Source organism: Chiloscyllium plagiosum, chromosome 14, assembly GCF_004010195.1.
Source record: "Chiloscyllium plagiosum isolate BGI_BamShark_2017 chromosome 14, ASM401019v2, whole genome shotgun sequence".
In the NCBI taxonomy this organism is placed as follows: Eukaryota; Metazoa; Chordata; class Chondrichthyes; order Orectolobiformes; family Hemiscylliidae; genus Chiloscyllium; species Chiloscyllium plagiosum.
Genome location: NC_057723.1, coordinates 58,161,956 through 58,183,911, shown reverse-complemented (window position 1 = coordinate 58,183,911; position 21,956 = coordinate 58,161,956). Strand labels below are relative to the sequence as shown.

The following is a 21,956-nucleotide window of genomic DNA, read 5'->3' as shown; positions in this document are numbered from 1 at the left end:
ACAAGCCAAACAGAGAACAGCCAGGGAATTCCTAGAGGCATGGCACTCATCCACAGATTCAATCAATAAGCACATCGACCTGGACCCAATATACCGACCACTGCAACGGACAGCTGGAACTGGCAACCGGAAGCGGCAGATTCAAATCACTACAAATGCCGGAGGAAAGATCACAGAAACGCTTCACTGGAGGCTCCCAAGCACTGAGGATGTCACCTAGACAGTGGACGAAACATCTGCAACACAAATTCCCAGCTCGGCGAACAGAACCACAACAACAGCTACTTTTTAGCAGCAGAGCAGAGAGAAAGGAAAATGAATGTGTAACAATAAAACTTCAAACATTTCTCTCCCTGTTTCTCTCAGCCTCACAAGACAACACATGATGAAGAAAGCAGACCAGGGTAACGATCATTCATCAAGAACTCAAGGGTACCTACGATCTTAACTAATCCTGAGGATGCCATTCAATAATTATGGTCTCAGTTTAAAGGACCTTAAGAAGTCTAAGGACTTTTACATTTTTTAATCATTATTCTCTCTGTATGTAGCAGACACTCCCTCCTTTTTCAAGTCATTGCCTGTGTCTGTGTATGATTGACATTGCATTTTATCATTTTTTCCTTGGGATTAGTAGATCATTAAACTCCTCTTTCTTTCACTCAAGATATCCTTGTAATTAGCACCTTTATTTGTTGGTTACTCAGTTGGCTGGATGGATAATTTATGGTGCAGAGTGGTACTGGTGTAAGTTCAGTTCCTTCACTCACAATAGATACTATGAAGATCCTTTCTTCTCAACCTTGTCCCTCACTTGAGGCATGGTGCCCCTCCTTTAAACTCACCAAGAGTCATCTGTCTTGAGATAGGAGCCTATGGCAATTTTCATTTTGATCTAGTTAACTTTAATAGAGGTATGATAGTTCATGCAAAAATGAAAATTAAAAGTACTTGTTGCCAACAGCTGAAAGGAGGTTAAAAAGAGTTACTTCACTTGGAAGTAACAAGTATGGCAGTTGACTGTAATGATCATATAAGCAAATTATGGAATTTGAGTGGGAATATGAGTGAGTAATTTTTCCTTCAAAATTTCTCAATTTTTTTAAAAAAAGAAACTTCAAACAAGTTTTCTTGAGTTACCAACATTAAAATTCTAAAATGTTCACATTTGATATTACTGTTTTCATAGAGCACAGCAAAATAGCTTTCAGAAAATGGAGGTGCTACCTTTCAAAGAATTAAAAGAGAAAGCTTGGCAGTTAGAAATAAGGTTCTGCCTAAAAGCCAGAAATACAGAAATTGCAAAATGTTTGGGGAAATTTCTAGAGGTGAAAACTGGGGAGAGTGAAATCAATAAATTTAAATTGGAACAGCTCAGATTAGAACTGGGATTTCAACAGAAAAAAGTGAAAGAGAATTCCAAGATTTGAAAGAAGAAATAGAGAGGCAGGAACGAAAACCTAGAGAAGAGAATTCTGGGAAAGGGAAAACAGAAAGGAAAGGGAGTTGAGATTGGGACAACTCCAGCTGAGAAGAGAGAATGAGTACAGCTTTGGTACAGTACCACACCTAACTCAGAACTAAAGTTGGTGTCGATAATTTGGCCATTTAATTCACAAGTTTGATAAGAAAGAGGTGGACACTTTCTTGATCTCTTTTAAAAGATTAGCATGGCAGTCAAAGTGGCCAGTCCAACAATGAAGATTGCAACTATAAAAAAGGGTGACAAAGCTCAAAAAATTGACTCCTTCTTAACTGAGGAACGTTCTACTGTGAGGCAGCAAAGGGGCTTATTTTTAAATGTCAAAGAAATGCAAATCCAGATATTCTACAAGTGGCAAATCTTAGATTATCACCTCCAACCTCCCAGAGATCAATTTTTTTTTTAAAAAGCTTGAATCTAGTGCAAGGATTATATATAGACAGTGAAGGGTTAAGAGTTAGACTCAAAATAATTCACAGAATAAGAGTGATTGTCAATAACAAGGCTGATCTGAACACAGATTAGAACAAAGAGAGTGAATATGGAATCTGTATGCAGTCATCAAAATCCCTTCACTGTTACTTCAAAATTACCTTGCAATAGAATGTACACAGTAAATAAAACTGAGAAATTCACATTCATATTCATTCTTCATGATTGAGAGTTGTAATAGTGGACTATCAATATTCAACTCGCATGATCTGACTGTTATATCAGAGACTTTTCACAGACTGAAAAGATTGTTTTCAAAAAAGGATAAATACATGATTACCTGGCCACAGGTTGAGCCTAGGTATATGTGACAATAATAAATCAAATCAAATCAAATCAAAAAGGAATATCCAGGCGATCAATGTGGATTAAACAAACTAATCTACACTGGAATTGCCAAATTATCTAAAGACATTGAAACTAGTCAGCTTTGCAAGATTTATACCTCCTACTTTAAATCACACTTGCATGACAAGTTCAAATATTTAGAGATGAAAGGCATAGCAGTCTGTTAGCCAAGCTTGAAAGACAATGAAGCTAGACTCAGGAATACAAAGTAAACTATATTTCAATAGCAGAAAAGCAGAGCGAAATGAACATGAATCTGTCATAGCAAGAACTGAAACTCTCTCTTTTTGTTCTGTTTCTCTTATCTGTTCCGAAGTCAAAATCTGTTGAAAAAAGCAGGTTGGGAAAACAAGTATTTATCAAGAACTTGAAGGTTTCAACATAAGTATTTACTACTTAAGTTACCAGTTAATAAGTAAATAACCATTGCCTCAAGTTAAAAATGTAACACCTCAAGAACTCAAGGGAAATTTGGATTGTGTCATCTTTACTCTTCCTGTCTAAACCAGACTTGCTGTCCTTTTTAAATTAACTTGAGAGTGTGGTGCTGGAAAAGCACTGCAGGTCAGGCAGCATCCGAGGAGCAGGAAAATCATTGTTTTGGGCATAAGCCCTTCATCAGGAATGAGGCTTGTGGGCCAAGGGGGCAGAGAGATAAATGGGAAGATGAGGCATTCTTCCTCCAGGCGTTGAGTGATGAGGGTTTGGCGATGGAGGAAGTCCAGGACATGCATGTCCTTGATGGAGTGGAGAGGGAATTGAAGTGTTCAGCCACGGAGGGGTGGGGTTGATTGGTGTGGGTGTCCCAGAGATGTTCTCTGAAATGATCCACAAGTTGGTGTCCTGTCTCCCCAAGGTAGAGGAGGCCACATTGGGTGCAATGGATACAGTAGATGACATTAATGGAGGTATAGGTAAATTTCTGTTCTCGGAGGTTGCTTGACCAGCTGTGCTTTTTCAGCACCACAGTCTCAACTCTGATCTCCAGCATCTGCAGTCCTCACTTTCTCCTTTTTAAATTGACTACATGTTTAGATATGTGGTTGACACCATGATTCTATTTTTTTCCTGGGGTTATTAAGTAATAAAATTTCACTTTCTTTCATCTTTAATTGAAGTTTGACAGCTACATGCTGAAATAAGATAAAAATAGAGTTGAGGCTGACTTAGAGGAGTTTAAACGAAAGGAATCTGTCCTCACCTGGTCCCAGCAAGATGTTAAAAAAGCTTACCATAAATGAATTCTTCTCCTATGTTCTGCCCTGCATGGGCGTACTGTTGACCTTGTAATATTGTATTTTAATCATTTATCCCACCACACTATATTGAATGTAAGGGAATAGTTTTTTTATATGTTATGTTTAAAAATAACTTCAAAACTTGAACTCAGTGGTTCAACGATGACCAATGACACAGATCTTATGGCCCCAGTGTTAACTCCAGGCAAGAGTAGAGTGGGTTGGGCCAAGTCTTTGGTTGCAGGAGGCCTTAAGAGAGTTTAATTCACAGATTTTATTTCAATTCCTGAAGTCAGACTCTCACATGAATAATGAGCTACCTGATGGGAGCATGATTTCAGCAGCAGGAAACCACAGCTGAACATGCAATAGCGTGCTTCTGGTACTTATAACAGTGGCCAATGGATAAGTGGGATATGATTATAATGTTGAGTCGAAGCCCAAATATGGATCTCTGAGGTTTATTTCTGCGTTTTTCAGTGCTAGTCCTACTCTTTCTAGCCCACAAGAAAATGTTAAACATTTTCCTGATCTCATCTGGCTCAGCTCAGCTTGTTGATGTTTCCTCGGTGGAAGCTTCTGAATTCAGTCCAAGGCACATATGCAACAATATGCCTCGAGGATATGAGACAAGTGCAGGAAATTGGGATTAGCGCACTTTTAGAGGCAGTTATGTTGGTACAGACTCGATGGGTTGAATGGCCTTTTCTGCACTGTATGAATCTATGAAACAACAGTTAAAACCATCTTGGGGCCCTAATTCATCATATGGAACCCAAATTTGCTTATTTATGAGGTCTCACTTCTTCTGTGTGCACACCTAGGCCTTCTGAAGTTTAGGATTAAAATAGTGCTGGTCAGGAGCATGGTGTGAACAGGGACATGAATATTCTTTCCCCATTTTTATATCTGTTTCCCCCCTCTCCTACCAGCATGTACCCTCGCTACATTCCTGTTGGGTATGTGCTTTGAAATTGGGGCTTGCGTTTGTAATTGATCTTATTTGACAATAAAACAATGAAACCAAAGCACACAGTGGCAAATCAACAACACAAAATTGGTCAAAACATCCATTAATTTCTATTATGCTAGAATAAGATTAATTCAGGATGCTAATTACGTGAGATGCTAATTGTCATAAAAGCTCATGGAATATTGTAATATTAATTGGTTCATTCAGGTGAAGGAAGGTTGCTGACCTCATTTGGTGTAAAGTGCCTTAAGTCAGCGTTATGTGGCTGGCTCATTCCCTCAAAGTGCATCAGCAAACCAGTGAGCTTTGAAGGCACTTAGACAAATCCCACTATAAGCATTTAGGGATAACTAGGGTTGGTAATAAATGTTAATCTATAGTGTTGTCATTCACACTTGAAAAACAGATTTTAAAAAAATCTTGCTGGTTCCCTGTGACATTCTTCTGTTTGCTATTTTAAAGGAGGTATTGTCTTGTTAGGTTGCACATTAAAATCACTGATTTTAAATATCCCAATCAGGATTTACATGGTTGGATAGCCTCTATTGCAGCATCTACGAAAATGTATATTTTAGAACACAAAGTTTCGTTGTCTAGAGAATTTGCTCTTCTTCAAGTTCATTCACGTAGTCCTGATCAACATAAATCATAAAGCCAGTGAATAAACTGTCTGCCCTGTGCGGATCAAAATACAGACCATTCTGTTCCGAATAGAATATCTGCAGCCAAACTTCATCTTCACGTTTCAGGTACATAATAGTTGAACCAGAGGCTACATCATAGTTCCCAGTGTTTGCATCAAAGGTTTTAACACGATATTGCCCATTGTGCACCAACCCAATAGCAAGGTGCTTGTTTGCCAGGGTAATATCATAGGAGAAGTAGTAAATACCAGGTATACCACATACAAATTTGCCACTGGAAACATTATAATGTCCTCCTTCGTTCAAAAGGATTTTGTCGAATTTGATGGGCATACGTTCCTTTGGGTAGCTGTAGGTGATGGCCACAGAGAAGGCAGATCTTGCAGTATTTGTGCCACATTTGCAGATTCCAGGCAAACCTGGTTCACCATTGATTCCATTAGTGCCTTTTGGTCCATTAGTTCCTGAATTACCTCGAGCCCCTCTAAAACCCCTTGGTCCTCGGGGGCCTGCTTTGCCAATAGCTCCCGGTATGCCTTTAATACCAGGCTTTCCAGCTATTCCTGGTTTTCCTCTGTCACCTGAAAATAAAATGTTGTTTTAATTTCCATGTAAGATTTGTAGTTCAACTGACATGGCCATACAAGATCTGTGTTGAAATAAGAGACTAAGTGATCACTGTACAATAGTGACTACTATACAAAAGACTTTGATAGCTGTGAAATTTTGTTTCTGGCATAATGTCCAACTCTTCTATTAATTCAAAATTCTATTAAGTTGTTGAGTTATTATTCTTTTTCCCAATCAGAAGTTCTGAATAACGTTCTTGTTTTATGCTACTACGTAATGCTGAGATGCATGGAACGTGGAATTATTGTTAAGCTTTCCATTTCTTTTTCTGTCCTTTTACAATGATAGTTTAAAAATTTGAATTTGTCCAGAAACCTGAATTCATGACGGGTCAAACTCATGCCTTGTACTCTAATGGTACAAACCTTGGTGATATGTGCCTTCAGGTCCTCAATATAAAGCAGAGTAACACCAATCAATCCTTTTTAGGGAGTCTGCATACAGAATATTATAATCAAATTTCATCAAACCTAATTATCAGCTTTAAATTCATGTCTCTTCCTTGCTCCCTATCTTGAAGCCTTTTGAATCTTGCTGGATATAATGCCATCACAACAGAATAGGTTATCTGGTCTAATTGGCTATTTCTCATGTCAATAGTGAAGGTTGGAACTCCACACTCCTAAGTTCAGCTAACCGTAACGTGGTTTCACCAACAGACCACACAGGTGTTTTCTGACTGAGTTCCACAGCATATTACCTCCCACTAGACTCAGTCATTAAGGTCTGCTATAGTATTCTAATTCTCAGTTTAACAAAGATCAGGTACACAGATTGAACCAGAGATGTTAATCTATCGATCACTGAGACATTGAGGAAAACATTTAGTGGCTTGGTCAGCAGGGTTTTTATTTGGGATCTTTCTAATTAATTAAGTGCTCAGCAGAGCTGTAAACTGCATTTGCATCTTTCCAATCCATTCTCTCTACGGCTGGTAATGTTCTCAAATTGTACCTGTCAAATGGTGCTGACTGGACTTAATTAGCATTTCCTCTGGATTTACTGCAATTTCTGTGAAGTATATGGCACAAGTTTCATCGATGAAGATGGAATCAGTTGGAATTCCTTGAGGATACTAAGAATGAGTTTAACCCAAGATGAAATTAAGGGATATCACCTGCAAAGTTTGTGAAATTAATTCAAGTTTAATTTTCTTGAGTTTTGATCTAAAGACTTGGAATAAGAATAACACATTCCATTGAAAGGAAATACTGATTTGTTGTTAATTAAAAGGAATATATGCTGCAAAATGGGTTCATTTTTAGAATTCAAAATTGTGTGGATTTTTGAATTACAAGGTGATATTCCTTAATTTCATCTTGGGTTAAACTCATTCTTAGTATCCTCTGTCAGGCAGGGAGGAAGTCATAAGGTAAGGGAACTGTGGTTTACTACAGAAATTGCATCTCTTCTTAAGCAGAAGAAGGAAGCTTATGTGTTGATGAGGCAAGATGGTTCAGATGAGGCAATGGAGAGTTGCAGATCAGCTAGGAAGGATTTAAAGAGAGAGGTAAGAAGAGCAAAGAGAGGACATGAGCAGTCTTTAGCAAATAGAATAAAGGAGAACCCTAAAGTTTTCTATAGGTTTATGAGGAATAAGAGGATGACTAGGGTAGGAATTGGGCCAGTCGAACCCAGAAGTGGGAAGTTGAGTGTGGATCTTGTGGAGATCGGAGAGGTGCTAAAGAAACATTTCTCATCGGTTTTCACTCAGGAAAAGGAGAATATTGTAGAGGAGAAGAATGAGGCACGAGATATTAGACTTGAAAGGATCGAGGTTAGTTACGAACAGGTGTTATCAATTCTAGAAGGAGTGAAAGTGGACAAGTCCCCTGGGCCAGATGGGATTTATTGGAGGATTCTCTGGGAAGCTAGGGAGGAGATAGCAGAGCCTTTGGCTTTGATATTTGAGTCATCATTGTTTACAGGTTTAGTACCAGAGGACTGGACGATTGCAAATGTGTGCCCTTGTTCAAGAAGGGCAGTAGAGATGACCCAGGTAATTATAGACCAGTGAGCCTTATTTCTGTTGTAGGAAAGGTTTTGGAAAGGATTATAAGAGATAAGATTTATAATTATCTAGTAAGCAACAATTTGATTTCAGATAGTCAACATGGTTTCGTCAAGGGCAGGTTGTGTCTCACAAACCTCATTGAGGTTTTTGAGAAGGTGACCAAGCATGTAGATGAGGGTAGAGCAGTTGACGTGGTTTACATGGACCTCAGTAAAGCCTTTGATAAGGTTCCACATGGTAGGTTGTTGGAGAAAATACAGAGGCATGGGATTAAGGGTGATTCAGCAGTTTGGATTAGAAACTGGCTTTCGGAAAGAAGGCAGTCAGTGGTGGTTGATGGAAAATATTCAGCCTGGAGTCCGATTACTAGTGGTGTGCCACGAGGATCTGTTTTGGGACCACTGTTGTTTGTCATTTTTATAAATGACTTAGGCACAGGCATAGGTGGATGAATTAGTAAATTTGCAGATGATACTAAAGTCGATGGAGTCATGAACAGGTTGCAGGCAAACTTGGATAAACTTCAGAATTGGGCTGAGAGGTGGCAAATGGAGTTCAATGCAGTTAAATGTGAGGTGATGCACTTTGGGAAGAATAACAGGAAGGCAGAGTACTGGGTCAATGGAAAGATTCTTGGTAGTGTGGATGTGCAGCGGGATATTGGAGTCCATGTACATAGATCCCTGAAAGTTGCCACCCAGGTTGATAGTGCTGTTAAGAAGACATATGGTGTGTTTGGTTTCATTGGTAGGGGGATTGAGTTCTGGAGCCGCAATATCATGCTGCAACTATACAAAACGCTAGTGCAGCCACACTTGGAATATTGTGTACAGTTCTGGTCGCCATATTTCAGGAAGGATATGGAAGCATTGGAAAAGGTGCAGAGGAGATTTACCAGGATGTTGCCTGGTCTGGAGGGAAGGTTTTATGAGGAAAGGCTGAGAGATTTGGATCTGTCCTCATTGGAAAGAAGAAGGCTAAGAGGGGATTTGATGGAGACATACAAGATGATCAGAGGATTAGATAGGGTAGACAGTGAAAGACATTTTCCTAGGATGATGATGTCAGCTTGCCCGAGGGGGCATAACTACAAATTGAGGGGTGATACATTTACGACAGATGTCAGAGGCAGGTTCTTTACTCAGAGAAGTGGGAAGGGCATGGAATGCCCTACCTGCCAATGTAGTTAATTCAGCCACATTAGAGAGATTTAAACAATCCTTGGATAAGCACATGGGTGATGATGGGATAGTATAGGGGACAAGCTGAGAATAGCTGAAAATGTGTTGCTGGAAAAGCGCAGCAGGTCAGGCAGCATCCAAGGAACAGGAGAATCGACGTTTCGGGCATAAGCCCTTCTTCAAGCTGAGAATAGTCCACAGGTCAGCGCAACATCGAGGGTCGAAGGGCCTGTTCTGCGCTGTATTGTTCTATGTGTAGTTTACAATTGTCAGCTCTCCTTGTACACACAGTATGCTATCAATTTTTAAGTAATGTGAAGCAACTTTATATCCAATTTTCTAAAGTAAATTCTGTGAAAACTGTTTCTGGAAGAAAAAGACATTAAAAACAATCAAGTAACTGCATCCTTGAAGACAAGAAGAAAAGCAAGGAAATTTTTATCTTGCAAAACTTGTAAAAATCCAGAAGTTGTCATACCTAGGCTAAGGTTAATACATGCATTTTCAATCAAGTGTAGAATCTATGGATTCATGAGATCAATAATTAAAATAATATGAACATTGTTTCTTTAGGAAATAAATAATAATATTTGTTTAATGCACTGGTACTAGTCTGAAACTTAAATCTAATTTTAATGATCTTAAAATGTTAATTTTTTATGTTAGTTATTTTTAAAAATCTTTTTCCTAAGAAGCATTAACTGTTCATAATTACTTTATACAAAAATTCATATACAGTATTCTTTTTCTACAACATTCACGAGTAAATGTCATGCATATTTGTAGGAGTTGGAAGCTATGTAAGATCTTCCCTACCCAGCAATCCATGTATAAGCACATAGATAGAAAACATCACCTACAGGGTTATCTATTTCTTGAATTAATCAATAGTTGCCAATTTACTCTCTTATTACAATCATTTGTAATAAGTCATTTGTAATGCTCTTAATAATTCAAAGCTGTTATTTTAAAGGATCTATAAACCTTCTATAATGTTCTCTTCTTTGGGTAGATCTTGAACTCTGATTTCAAAAAGTGATAGTGAGCCAGTAGTGAAGAGCAATAAAGTGACTTTATGACACTCCATAACCCATTCTATACCAATGCATTAAATCTGAATCTACATCCGCGGGACAAAATCCTCTCCTCTCAGGGAAGTGGTGGGGAAGCTGACACCAAACTGTTTGGCAAACAGGAGATACTTAACAGCCTCCTGCTGTCTGAGCAATTAAGATCGAGACAGGATGGCCTTTACTTGACCTTCCTGATCCAGCACTAATTAAGTTCTTTGAATGGTCATCCCCACCACTGCAATAAACTCTGTCCCTGGCAGATGAGAACAGTGGCAGCTTTCCTGACTATTAAAACTGCACCAGCCTAGTGGATTGGTGTGGTAAAGTTTTAACCTGGCCCAATGTGGGAGTGGTGGGCACAGGGATAACTGTAAATTCCAGACATACTGACATTTACAAGAAAGAACAATGTCACTATTTTACCTTGTTCTCCTTTTTGGCCTTTAGGGCCATCTTTCCCTTCTGCCCCATCTTTCCCAGGAATCCCCATTCTTCCGACTGTCCCTGATTGGCCAGGATATCCTGGAGGACCAGGAGCCCCAGGAGGACCAGGCGCACTGCAGATAAGTTGGGAAGGATCGATTGTAATGAGCAACTGTTGGTTTTTCGGAAGTTGATTTGCAGCATGAGATGTAAAACAGAAAAGGAGAGCCAACCAGAGCATCATAAAATCTAGGAAGGAAGGTTAACACAGATCATTGGTTCAACCAAAAGCAAAATACAACAAATAACTATCTCGCTTATGAACCCCTTTTGGAATCTGAAAGAAAAAGTGATTGCAACTTAGTTCCCATTGAGCTTCTACATCAATAAAGTTTTAGCAAGACTCATGATAAACGCAAGTGAGAAACATCCCTCTAAACATCAGGAATATTAGAAACAATTCTTAACATTCTTTTCTGCACAACCACATTTCTTTTCATTTTTCTTTGGCAAACATGGTCTGTTTATTTCACTGCACAGCACAGCCAAGCACACATCTTAGCTAAGAGGGAACATGGACAGTTCATTACACCAAACGGTACGTTCGAGATTGCCACTTAAAATCGATGTTGTTCATGGCAGATGATACAGATGAGGAAAATCCAAGGTTATATCCTGGTCTTTACTAAACAATTTCAACAATCTAAATTAAATGATACACATTACTATTGACTCCCTAGCAGTTGTGACCCTTCAACATAGGTGCTTATGACTAAAGGTAGTGAATTTTTACATTCTTTCTTGTTACTTCATTCATGGTTTCAACTTATAATGTTGGTATTTACCTGTCAGAATTATTTTCTTTATTGCTTTCAAATTCAATGTAGTTTTCCCAGACTTTTCCTTTAAATTCCAAAACATTTGCTCATATGCCCCAGGCATTATTTCAAACGCCATCAGTAAAGTTCTTTTCACAGTGTAATAATCCTTAAAATCCTCCTCTAGGACTAGGATCCACTAGGAATTAGGACTTTCCCACTCAGAATCCTCCATAATTTCTGGCTTTTATATTTTTAACTGTATCATTTGAATCCTAAATCCATCATCCTCTCTCTCCTGCTTCACTGAGATAACAGTGTTAGTTTTGTGAGCATCAATGCATGATGAAACCTCATTTGACCAACGTTTGAAAAAGAAGGAAAGCATTACATATGTGTGAAGCAATGTCTACCAATGTCATGTAACTGGAATTTGCAAGCACATGCTTCATGTATTTGCCCCTTCAATATCTAAGTGTCTAGCAGATCTGGATTCCACTATTTCACCAATCATACCAATTCTGCCCACCACGGGCATTGTCCCAGCCATTTTCTAATTGCACTGTGCATCTAGCGAATGGTCAGTAAAAGCAGCTCACAGTGGACTCTTTAAGAACCAGGCCACACCTGTCACTAGCTATTACTCCAGAGCCTCTATGTCCCCTTATACCGTACATTACCTGAACAGCCTATTTCCACCCATCACCCCCAATGTGGAGACACTAATAAGCACAGCATACACTATCTCAACTGAAAACAAAAAATGTTGGAGATCAAAGTGGGTCAGGCAGCATCAATGGAGAGAGGGCAAGCTAATATTTTGAATCTAGAAAACCCTTCATCTCAGCTGATGTGAAGTGGTCATCTAGACTTGAAACATTTGCTTACTTTCTTTCTATGGAGGCTCCCTCACCTGTTGTGATCTCCAGCATTTTTTGTTTTCAGTACAGGTTCCAGCATCTGCAGTACTTTGCTCATCTATTATCTTGATCTACATACTGAAAGCTGATGTGAATCATATTTTGTTAATGCGAATTCAGTTAAGCTTATTGCTTACATATGGAAATCAAACATCAGATTAATACTTGCTTTCCTTGGAGAATTGGCTGCTCTTATTTTGCAGAAATGGATGAAACACAGAGTTCATTAGGAAGGTTTCAAAGACATGCCCGCTTTTGTGACCATGCTTAAACCAATGTCAATAAAGTCAGCAGACACTTGACACAACCCTGTGGTGAAATAAAATCGAGTCTGTTTATCCTTCACTGCCACAGGGTGAATAGCAGGCTCCTTGAAACAGTCTGGACTAGCCGCAGAGATATGGAGATCTCTACAGTGTTCTTCATACTCAATTTGAGTCACCTCTCATGCTCCATTAAGAGAAAGCAATAAAGTTCTTCTTTGGGCAGTGAATCCTTCACTCAAATCCATTTGTATGCTATTGTGGAATTTCTTGAATGCTAGAAACATCATTAATAGAAATATGTTGCAAAATAGTAAGACTTTGGAAGAAATTTTATGCAGTATTGAATCAGCTTTCACCAGTTAAACCCTTCATATAGCATAATCATTTTGGTTTTAAACTACATTTGCCAAAAAAAATGGCAAATTTCAACAAGATGGAACTGGAATCTGAATCACTTGTTTGAATGTGTTTGATAACCTTCCTACTCAGTTTGAGCCCTCTCATATATTGATCTGCATTAAAGCAACATACAACAAAAAAAGAGCTGCTCAGAATTTCAGCATTCTTGCCTAAAATCCAACTTAGATAAAAGGTAAGTGGAGAATTTAGAGATAGCCAAATGATGTTCCCTGACATCTTGACTAACAAGATATAGTTTCTTTCAATAACAATTTCTTTTGCCACAAAATTTCTTCTAATAAATTATATTTGAAATGTATTCACTGTTATAAAATAGGAGAACATTGAAGCCAATCTGAAAACAGCAAGTAGCTCCAAATTGCTTTTTGAAGCTGCTTGAGGGATAAATATTGACCAGAGCATGAGAAGAATCTTTCCATTCTTAAACAGTGTAATGTCACATTTGGCCTACCACTAAAATATCACCTTTCAGCTATTCCCTTTCCAGGCTGAAAATATCACCTTTCAGCTATCCCCTTTCCAGGCTGAAAAGCCTAAACCCTTCCTTGTATCCCTGAACCTTGTGACCAACATCATATGTGTCTTTCAACAGATTCCGGTGCTTCAGTGTGTTCAATTTCAAAATAATTAGAGCTACAATCCTGAATCAACTGAGTCCAGCTCAAATATTTTTTGGAACTGTGATTGTGTCCCTACCTCTAAGCCAGAAGGTCTGGGTTTGGGTCGTACCTACCCCAACAATATCTGGACAGGTTGAATGAAAGAAATTTTCTAAGAGTCATTATCCAATATGGATTCAAAATGTAGGCATTAGAGAGTTTGCTTGAGTATTTGATCTGAGCTGATCTAGCATGACACAAAGAGAAATAGTAAGTATATTTGTGAACTAGCTGCTGAGAATCAATAAAGGAGCACAAGAATTATGCAAGTCAGAAATTTCTTTCATGAAATTATTCCATATACAACCACTGTATTATTTGTAATTGCTGCTGAGGAAATGACTGCAGAGGGACTACAAAATCAGAATTAAAGTTTCAGGTCCTCTGACACTTTTTCAGAACAGAGGAACCCAAAAAGAGGGACACTGGAATGTTCAGACCTACAGAAAGCTGCTGAAAGTCACATGGAGCCACAAAAAAGGAAAGCGCAGACCATAGCTGAAAGCACTGGATAAGACACAATGGCTGCATACTTTCCTCACCTTGTACTAGGTGAGGCAAAACAAGTTATGAAGTAGAACTGGCAGTTTTTCTATTCATTTTAGCAGAATTACAAAATTTGGACAGATTTGGAAAGGGTTCAGAAAAGATTTAGCAGGATATTGCGGGGAATGGAGAGTATGATTATATGGATTGGCAGGAACCTTTTTCATTAGAATGTAGGAAGTTGAAAAGTTACATTTATGGAAGTTTATAAAATCATGAGGAGCATGGATAAGGTGACTCGCAAGGGTCTTTTCTGCAGGGTGGGAGAGTTCAAAACTGGGGGGGGGGGTGTGGAGGGAGCGGGGGTTGCGGGCATATTTTTAAGGTGAGAGGAGGAAAATTTAAAAAGGACATGAGGCAACTTTTTTTACACTGAGACTGGTTTATATGCGGAATGAACTGCCAGGGAAAGTGATGGATGCAGGTACAGTTACAGCATTTAAAAGACATTTGGATCAGTACATGAATAGGAAAGGTTTGGACGGATATGGGCCAAAGTGGGACTAGTTTGGTTTGGAAAGTGGTGAGCCTGTGGAATTCATTGAACCAGAGCGCTGTGGAAGCCGGGACTTTAAATGTCTTCAAGGCAGAGATTGATAAATTCTTAATCTCGCAAGGAATTAAGGGACAGGGGAGACTGCGGGTAAGTAGTGTTGAAATATCTATCAGCCACAATTGAATGGCAGAGTGGACTCGATGGGCCAAATGACCTTACTTCTACTCCTATGTCTTATGATCTTATGATCTTAAAACACACATTAACCGGTAGAGCCAGAAGACCAAAACTGTTGTTCCTTTCAAAGACACTATTGTTGCCTGTCAAGCTGTGCATGGTTGCTGGTGCCACACAAATAAGAATAGTGGAATAATTTTGGATTTGTCTTATATTAATCTCATTAATTCTGACTAAAAATGTGTTTCAGCAGGTGTTAAGCATTGATTGATTTCTGCCATATACTTTCAGTGCTAGAACAAGATACTTAACTGTGCAAATAGTGCCACCTGTACATTTTCGACTTGTTACAGATATGTCACAACTCTCAAAGCAACAAATTTTATCACAGTAACAGTATCACCATCACTTCAAGCAACCAGCAGCCCGGAGTTGTTCACTGATATAACATAGCAGGTGTCACATAAGGCTCTTTTATCAGCAGGAAAATAACACTTAAACACTCTCTCTATAAAACACAACTCTTTAAGGCAAACTTAAAACCAATTTTAACAAAATAAAAACTGAAAGAACTGTGGATGATATAAATAAAAAACAAAAACAGAAATTGCTGGAAAACATAAGCAGGTTTGGTAGCCTCTGTGGAGAGGAATAAGAGTTAACATTTCAGGTCGAGTGACCCTTCCTCAGAACTTCAGCTGTGCCTTGTAAAGTCAGTGTGACATACTTAAACAATTATTTACTTTAGGATTAGTTCACTCCTATAGATAACGTCTATCTTTAAATATTATTAATATTTGAAGATCAAAGAGACTCTTAGCTATCAGGCTTGATTTCTGGGCTAATTTATATTAATTTTGAATTTAATGCTGAGCTACGTTTAGGGAAATTAAGTTAAAAATCACACAACACCAGGTTATAGTCCAACAGGTTTATTTGGAAGCACTAGCTTCCAAGTCAAGGTAAATTAGGACAGGTGACCAAAAGCATAGTCAAAGAGACACAATTTAACAAGCATCTCTAAGCAGGAGATAGATTGTGAGGTGATGAAGATTGAGGGGCAAGGTCTGCACACCAAGTATGTTTCTTCAACTGTAGAAGGGAAGCTATTTTGTCTGATAATAAGGTATTTAAAATGTAAATGATGGGACAGTTGGTTGGGGTAGTGGTGGGTCAGAAACATTAGAGAGGTGGCTGGACTATAAGATATATCAGGCAAGGAATAAAATTGGTGTCAACTTGATTTCTTCTTAATAGTTACACTTAAGATTACACCTGGGCTGAGCTGGGCTGGAATCACTGGCAAATTTAATCAGAATGAATTCAGGGATTTTGGTACTGGGAGCAGCAGTGATTGTGCACTAATTTTTGTTCTTTTTGTCCACTCTGCTTAACACTGATTTTCCTAGAGATAGTCAGCACAGGTAACAGCTATCATCAGATGTGTGCTCAGTTACCAACATTGTGTATTAGGTCCCATATTTGCATCTGTTTATGCCCTCATGCCCACTCTGACATTTACCCACTACCAAAATGTGTTAACTGTGAATTTCTATTGTCTTTCAAAATTTGGATAGGCACAATTCTGAGAGATGGTAATGTGCTTTTACATTTCTTTCAAAATTACACAGAGTGGTTTTTGTTGCTCTTTCGTTTTTCGCAGTGGAGAGTGTGACGAGAGGATGGGGATGAAGTTCAGCGCTCCCTGCTGTGACATTATGGAATAGCATGAAATTTGGCAATGCGTTGTTTAGGTTTTCAGTGCTGAAAGTGCTATTTTGAGCAAAACAGACACTCACTTACAATTCTAGTGCAGGTGAGATAGAACACTGTTTTGATAAAAGTTAAACAAGAGGTGCCCTTTAACTATGTCAGAGTAGGCATGAGGGCATAAACAGATGCAAATATGGGACCTAATACACAATGTTGGTAACTGAGCACACATCTGATGATAGCTGTTACCTGTGCTGACTATCTCTAGGAAAATCAGTGTTAAGCAGAGTGGACAAAAAGAACAAAAATTAGTGCACAATCACTGCTGCTCCCAGTACCAAAATCCCTGAATTCATTCTGATTAAATTTGCCAGTGACTTCAGCCCAACTCAGCCAAGGTGCCAATATCCTAATCCCAGTCCACCACTCAGAATTGAGTTTGAGATACTTCAACAGTAGTGCAGGCCTCTGTGAGCTTCTTTCCCAACAACCTAGCCAACACTCCCCATTCCCCATGCCCATCCTTTATCAGTTCCATTCCAAGGCCATTCCTCCTCCAGATCCCCACAATCTTATACACTGACTTATCTGAACATGGCATTCTCCCTATCACAGAATTAATACCTTGCAATAAACTTCAAATGTAATTCCTAGACATTACCCAAGTGCCAAGAATGGATTACAGATTTTAAGAGGAGAAGTTATGACCAATAAATCCATCAAATCGGTAGTCATTGTTTTGCTCACTGGTCCATCGCACAGATTTGATCTCAGGCTTCATTCAAAAATAAGCATGGGTCTGTGGGCATCAAATTGCACCTGGTTCCAACTCAACTGGTCAGACCAAATAAGAATTGCATCTGAGTAGATAGAGGTCATTTGGCTCATCGAATCTACACTAAGTCTCTGAAGAGCTTCCTTAAAATTCTGTAACAATTCCACATGGTACAAAACCCCTGAAAACCTTAGTCAACTGTGCCCAAAGAAAGCCAGTTAATGATTGTATAAGATATTTTAAAAAGCCTTTTGAAGTTGCCAGAAGCAGTGGTCAACCTGAAGTTTGAAAGAACTTTTGAAGACGGCAAAGGAGGATCAAGAAACTTAATGAAAGGAAAAATAGAATAGAAATATAAACAAGTGGAAAACAAAATAAATGAGCTGTAACATCTTATGTAGTTATGTACAGCAGAAATATTTGTATGCTCATTACAGGAAGATTTGGCAGACTATTACTCATCAAGTGTTTCAAAGATCATACTTAAGCCCAAGCTCTCACAAACTACACCAATGACTGCACATAGGGTCTAAATGTAATTTTACCAAGTTTGCCGATGACAGAAAGCTGGGTGGGAATGTGTGCTGTGAGGAAGGAGCAAAACAGCTTCAAGATGATTTAGATATACTTAGTGAGTTGGCAAGAACATAGCAGGTGAAATGTAATGTGGAAAAATGTGAGGTCATTCAATTCCATAGGAAAAACAGATGATCTGAGTGTTTCTTAACTGGTAAGAGGTTGGAAAATGTAGACGTACAAAAGGGCCTGGGTATCCTTGTCAAGAAGCAGCTGAAGGCGAACATGTTGGTGCAGAAAGATATTGGGAAGCCTAATAGTATTTTAGCTGTTTTCACAAGAGGGGTTAAATACAGGAGCAGCATTGGCTTTAATAGGAAAGAAACTGGGTTAGTCGACATCTGGAGTACTGTGCGCCATTCTCCTTCCCTTATATTAGAGAGAATATTATTGTCATTATGTGCAACAAAGGTTCATCAGATGAACTCCTGGAATAGTGGGTCTCTTCCATGAAGAGATTTTGGGAAACTAGAGTTTCAAGCACTGAGGGGTGAACTCATTGAAATTTACAAACTACTTTAGGTAGATCCAGGTCAGATGTTCTCCCTGATTTGGGAGTGTAGAATCTGGTGTCACAATTTCAAAATAAGGGGTAAACCATGTGAGTTAGAGATGAGGAAATTTGTTTTATTTAGATTAGATTACTTACAGTGTGGAAACAGGCCCTTTGGCCCAACAAGTCCACACTGACCCGCCAAAGCACAACCCACCCATACCCCTACATTTACCCCTTCACCTAACACTACGGGCAATTTAGCATGGCCAATTCACCTGACCTGCACATCTTTGGACTGTGAGAGGAAACCGGAGCACCCGGAAGAAACCCACGCAGACACGGGGAGAACGTGCAAACTCCACACAGTCAGTCTCCTGAGGCGGGAATTGAATCCGGGTCTCTGGCACTGTGAGGCAGCAGTGCTAACCACTGTGCCACCATGCCGCCCATGGTTGTGAATATTTTAAATTCATGACCCCAGATGTCTATGAAGCTCAATCAATGAGTATGTTTAAAGCAAAGATTGACAGATTTCTGGATGCCAATGATATAAAGTTACATGGGGCAGAATACGTGGAAAAAACATTGCAAGAGTTGAGTAGTATGATCATAATGAATGGAGGAGCAGGCTCAATGGGATGAAAGGCCTCCTCCTGTTCTTGTGTTTGTATATCCTGTTTTGTAAGAGCATGAATAATATAATCACCTGAATGCCAAGAATATTATCTACAGCTGGGTTACATAATAGATAATAAAAGCCTGAGACCACTTGCCCACCTCAATATGACCAATTACAAGTAGCATACCAAGAGCATGCACTTAAAGCAAGACAACAACCATCAATGAACTCAACTATCCTTGCTGTATTCCAATGATGTTCAATCTTGGAGATTATTTACAGTTATGAGTGCTGCATACTGCAAGAGTATCCATTGCCTGGATGCATTATCACCTTCAGTTATGGTGCCACTATGCAGACATCTGTTCCAATATTCCAAAAAGATGTCCTCCAACTCGGACTTGTTAGGTCGCACTTTGTGCTCAGCTACGCCGCAGATGCCTTATGATCTAATAAAATATTAAAACTGAGTTGTTATTATTTGTTTTACCATGAATAAAATAGACTCAGTCACACGATTCAAGGCATCTTTGTGCTCATTTTCCAAAATTCACTTGCATTTTAGTCTTACTGTTTAAGATAACATCTGGAAGTTTGAATAACCTGCAGCTCTGTAATACAGTTCAATGCTTCTGCTGGATTTAACAAAATTTAAAATTACCGGCGAGAATGAAAATAAAGTCCTTGAATGTCTGACAGTGGTGGTTCAAAATAATCACTAATTGACTTATTATTGCTATTAAAATGTAAATCAAAGCATTTCTTGCCAATATGTTATGCTTTTTTGTTATGTATATGCTTCCCCAATTATTCTTCAACTGTGCTCCCAGTACAACATAGAATGAATGACATTAATCAAATGCATTGTGAAGTGGCATTACTGTGAACCCAGTGACATCTCTTTGCATCACATTGTAATTAGATATGCTAAGTTCCGTCTAAGGTGTTATCTAAACAATGTCAAAATAAACTAAATTCCTTAAAAATACATGAAATGTTCTACATCGTCAATCCTCTCAGATGTAACCAGAACTCATGTGAAATAGCAATAGAGTAGAGCAGATATTACGCGATGAACTAACTAGGAGAAAACCAGGCAGCAAATGATTCATAGCAGAATATTTAACATACCACGGGAACTCCATTATTCACGTTCTTCATCCAAGACATTTGACAGACCAAAATTACAAAATAAGTCTGAATACATAGCTCAATTTGCTCTTTGTTTCTTAGCTTCTCTACAGGACACCTTTCCTTTTCTGATTCATGTGTGTGTCTGTGTTATTACTCTACCATAAGTGTGGCTTCAAAATTTGAGAACAATTTTGGAATTATCATTTGCGATTCTCATTCTGCACTAGAGAGTTTCCCTTCACTAAGGCAAATAATGATTCCCTGCGTTTCATAATTGTCTGCCACACATGCTTTCTCCAAACTTTACAAATCGAGGCTTGTGCCAAAATACATAGTGGAACCTACACAATAAATTCAGCATTCCTGGTGTTAATTTACAGAGGTAATGTAGAAAATAACTTGAGTCATGAAACATTGGGCAGGGATTGATCTCTTAAGAGATTTTGAGATTTAAATCTCAACTTCTGACATTGTATCAGATTTGGCTGACTGCCAGAAAAACATTGTAAATTGTTCAGTGTTGCAGTATTCTTTCATATTGAAAATAGGCCAGAGGTAAAACTAATACACCCAGGCATTGCTTGGTTAGTAATTTGGCCACATTATGCAACTATCATTCATAAAGATTAAGGATTCCAAACTGACAAAGAAATAAAGGCGGGTCACCAACAATGTCTGGTTTTCCTTCTGTAATTTACATGGATAACTTATTTTGTCGTTAAAGACTTGGTGTACAATAGGTGAAGGCAGATATTCTTCAACAACATTTCTCAGGAATCAATCATAAATCACATAGTTCAGTACAAAAGCTCGGTGCATGTGAAGAGTTAAAATCATGACATGTAAACAGAACCTACCAGAATGTAGCTGTGTGACCAGTTCAGCTGCAGTGAAGTTAACAATTTTCAGTTTGCATGAAACATTTGGTCAAGAAAGTAAGCTGATCCTTCCCATTGTTTTGCAGTCCGTCTCAAGCTTCAAAATCAGGTCACCGACAGAACAAGTTCAGAGACATTTCATGACTCTTCTTCCTGGACCCCTTTCCAAGTCAAAGTAGCTTCTGGTCTATCCTTTTCTCTCTTCCTCTTTCTTGTACATTCTTTGCTTATAACATAATCAGCTGGAAAAGCTCCTGCCTACGTCACATGTAGTTGGAAAGTTTGACTGCATTAAGAACTGGACTGCACATGCTGACAGTGGTCTGAGACTGCTGGTTTTCATCTGCACAAAGTTGCTTTGACAGCTGTCTCCAGTACTAACATTAAACTTCATTTTTGGATTTGTTTAAATTTTGCGTTTTCTTTGATCAATGGTGCAAAAATGAAAAGCATTAGGCATGGAAGCAGTTGTCCTTCCATTAATTACTAGAGCTATCTTCAATTAAGTTCTGAAATATATAGCCAACATATTTTTACCCAATATTAATCCAAACGCTTTTAAGAACATATGGTCATAAGAAATAGGAACAAGAGTAGGCAATTCAACCCCTCATACCTGCTCCACCATTCTATAGAATCATGGTTAATCTGACGTTCCCCACATCCATTTTCCTGCATTTTCCCTGTCACCCTTGAAACCTCAACTAATCAGGAATATATCCTAGCCTTAAATATGTACTGTTTTACAAAGAAATCAATATAATAATGTTTATGTTGGGATATATGTATTTTACAGCAAACATGAATATGAAATACGAATGTAGGGACATGCGTAAGCCATTCTGCCCATTGAGCCTTCTCCATCATTTAACACGGTCACGACTGATTGACTATTGCAATGCCTTTTACCCACACTAACCGATTAATCCTTTACTCCATTGGTAAATCAAAAAACTTAGCTCAA

The 21,956-nt window shown here is 38.6% G+C and overlaps 1 protein-coding gene across 2 annotated transcripts; it reads right to left on the bottom strand.

The window, feature by feature from the left end:
* Positions 1–4,710: 4,710 nt before the first annotated feature.
* Positions 4,711–21,143, bottom strand: c1qtnf2 (C1q and TNF related 2). 2 transcript variants are annotated; one of them, XM_043704176.1, is made up of 4 exons: positions 20,972–21,143; positions 19,314–19,429; positions 10,500–10,748; positions 4,711–5,759 (listed from the first exon to the last, which is right to left on the bottom strand). In XM_043704176.1, the coding sequence occupies exons 3-4, from the start codon at positions 10,741–10,743 to the stop codon at positions 5,128–5,130; spliced, it is 876 nt and encodes a 291-aa protein (XP_043560111.1). In that variant the 5' UTR covers positions 10,744–10,748; positions 19,314–19,429; positions 20,972–21,143; the 3' UTR covers positions 4,711–5,127. The 2 variants fall into 2 exon arrangements, with proteins under 2 accessions (XP_043560111.1, XP_043560112.1); XM_043704177.1 differs by lacking the exon at positions 19,314–19,429.
* Between the last annotated feature and the right edge of the window lie 813 nt (positions 21,144–21,956).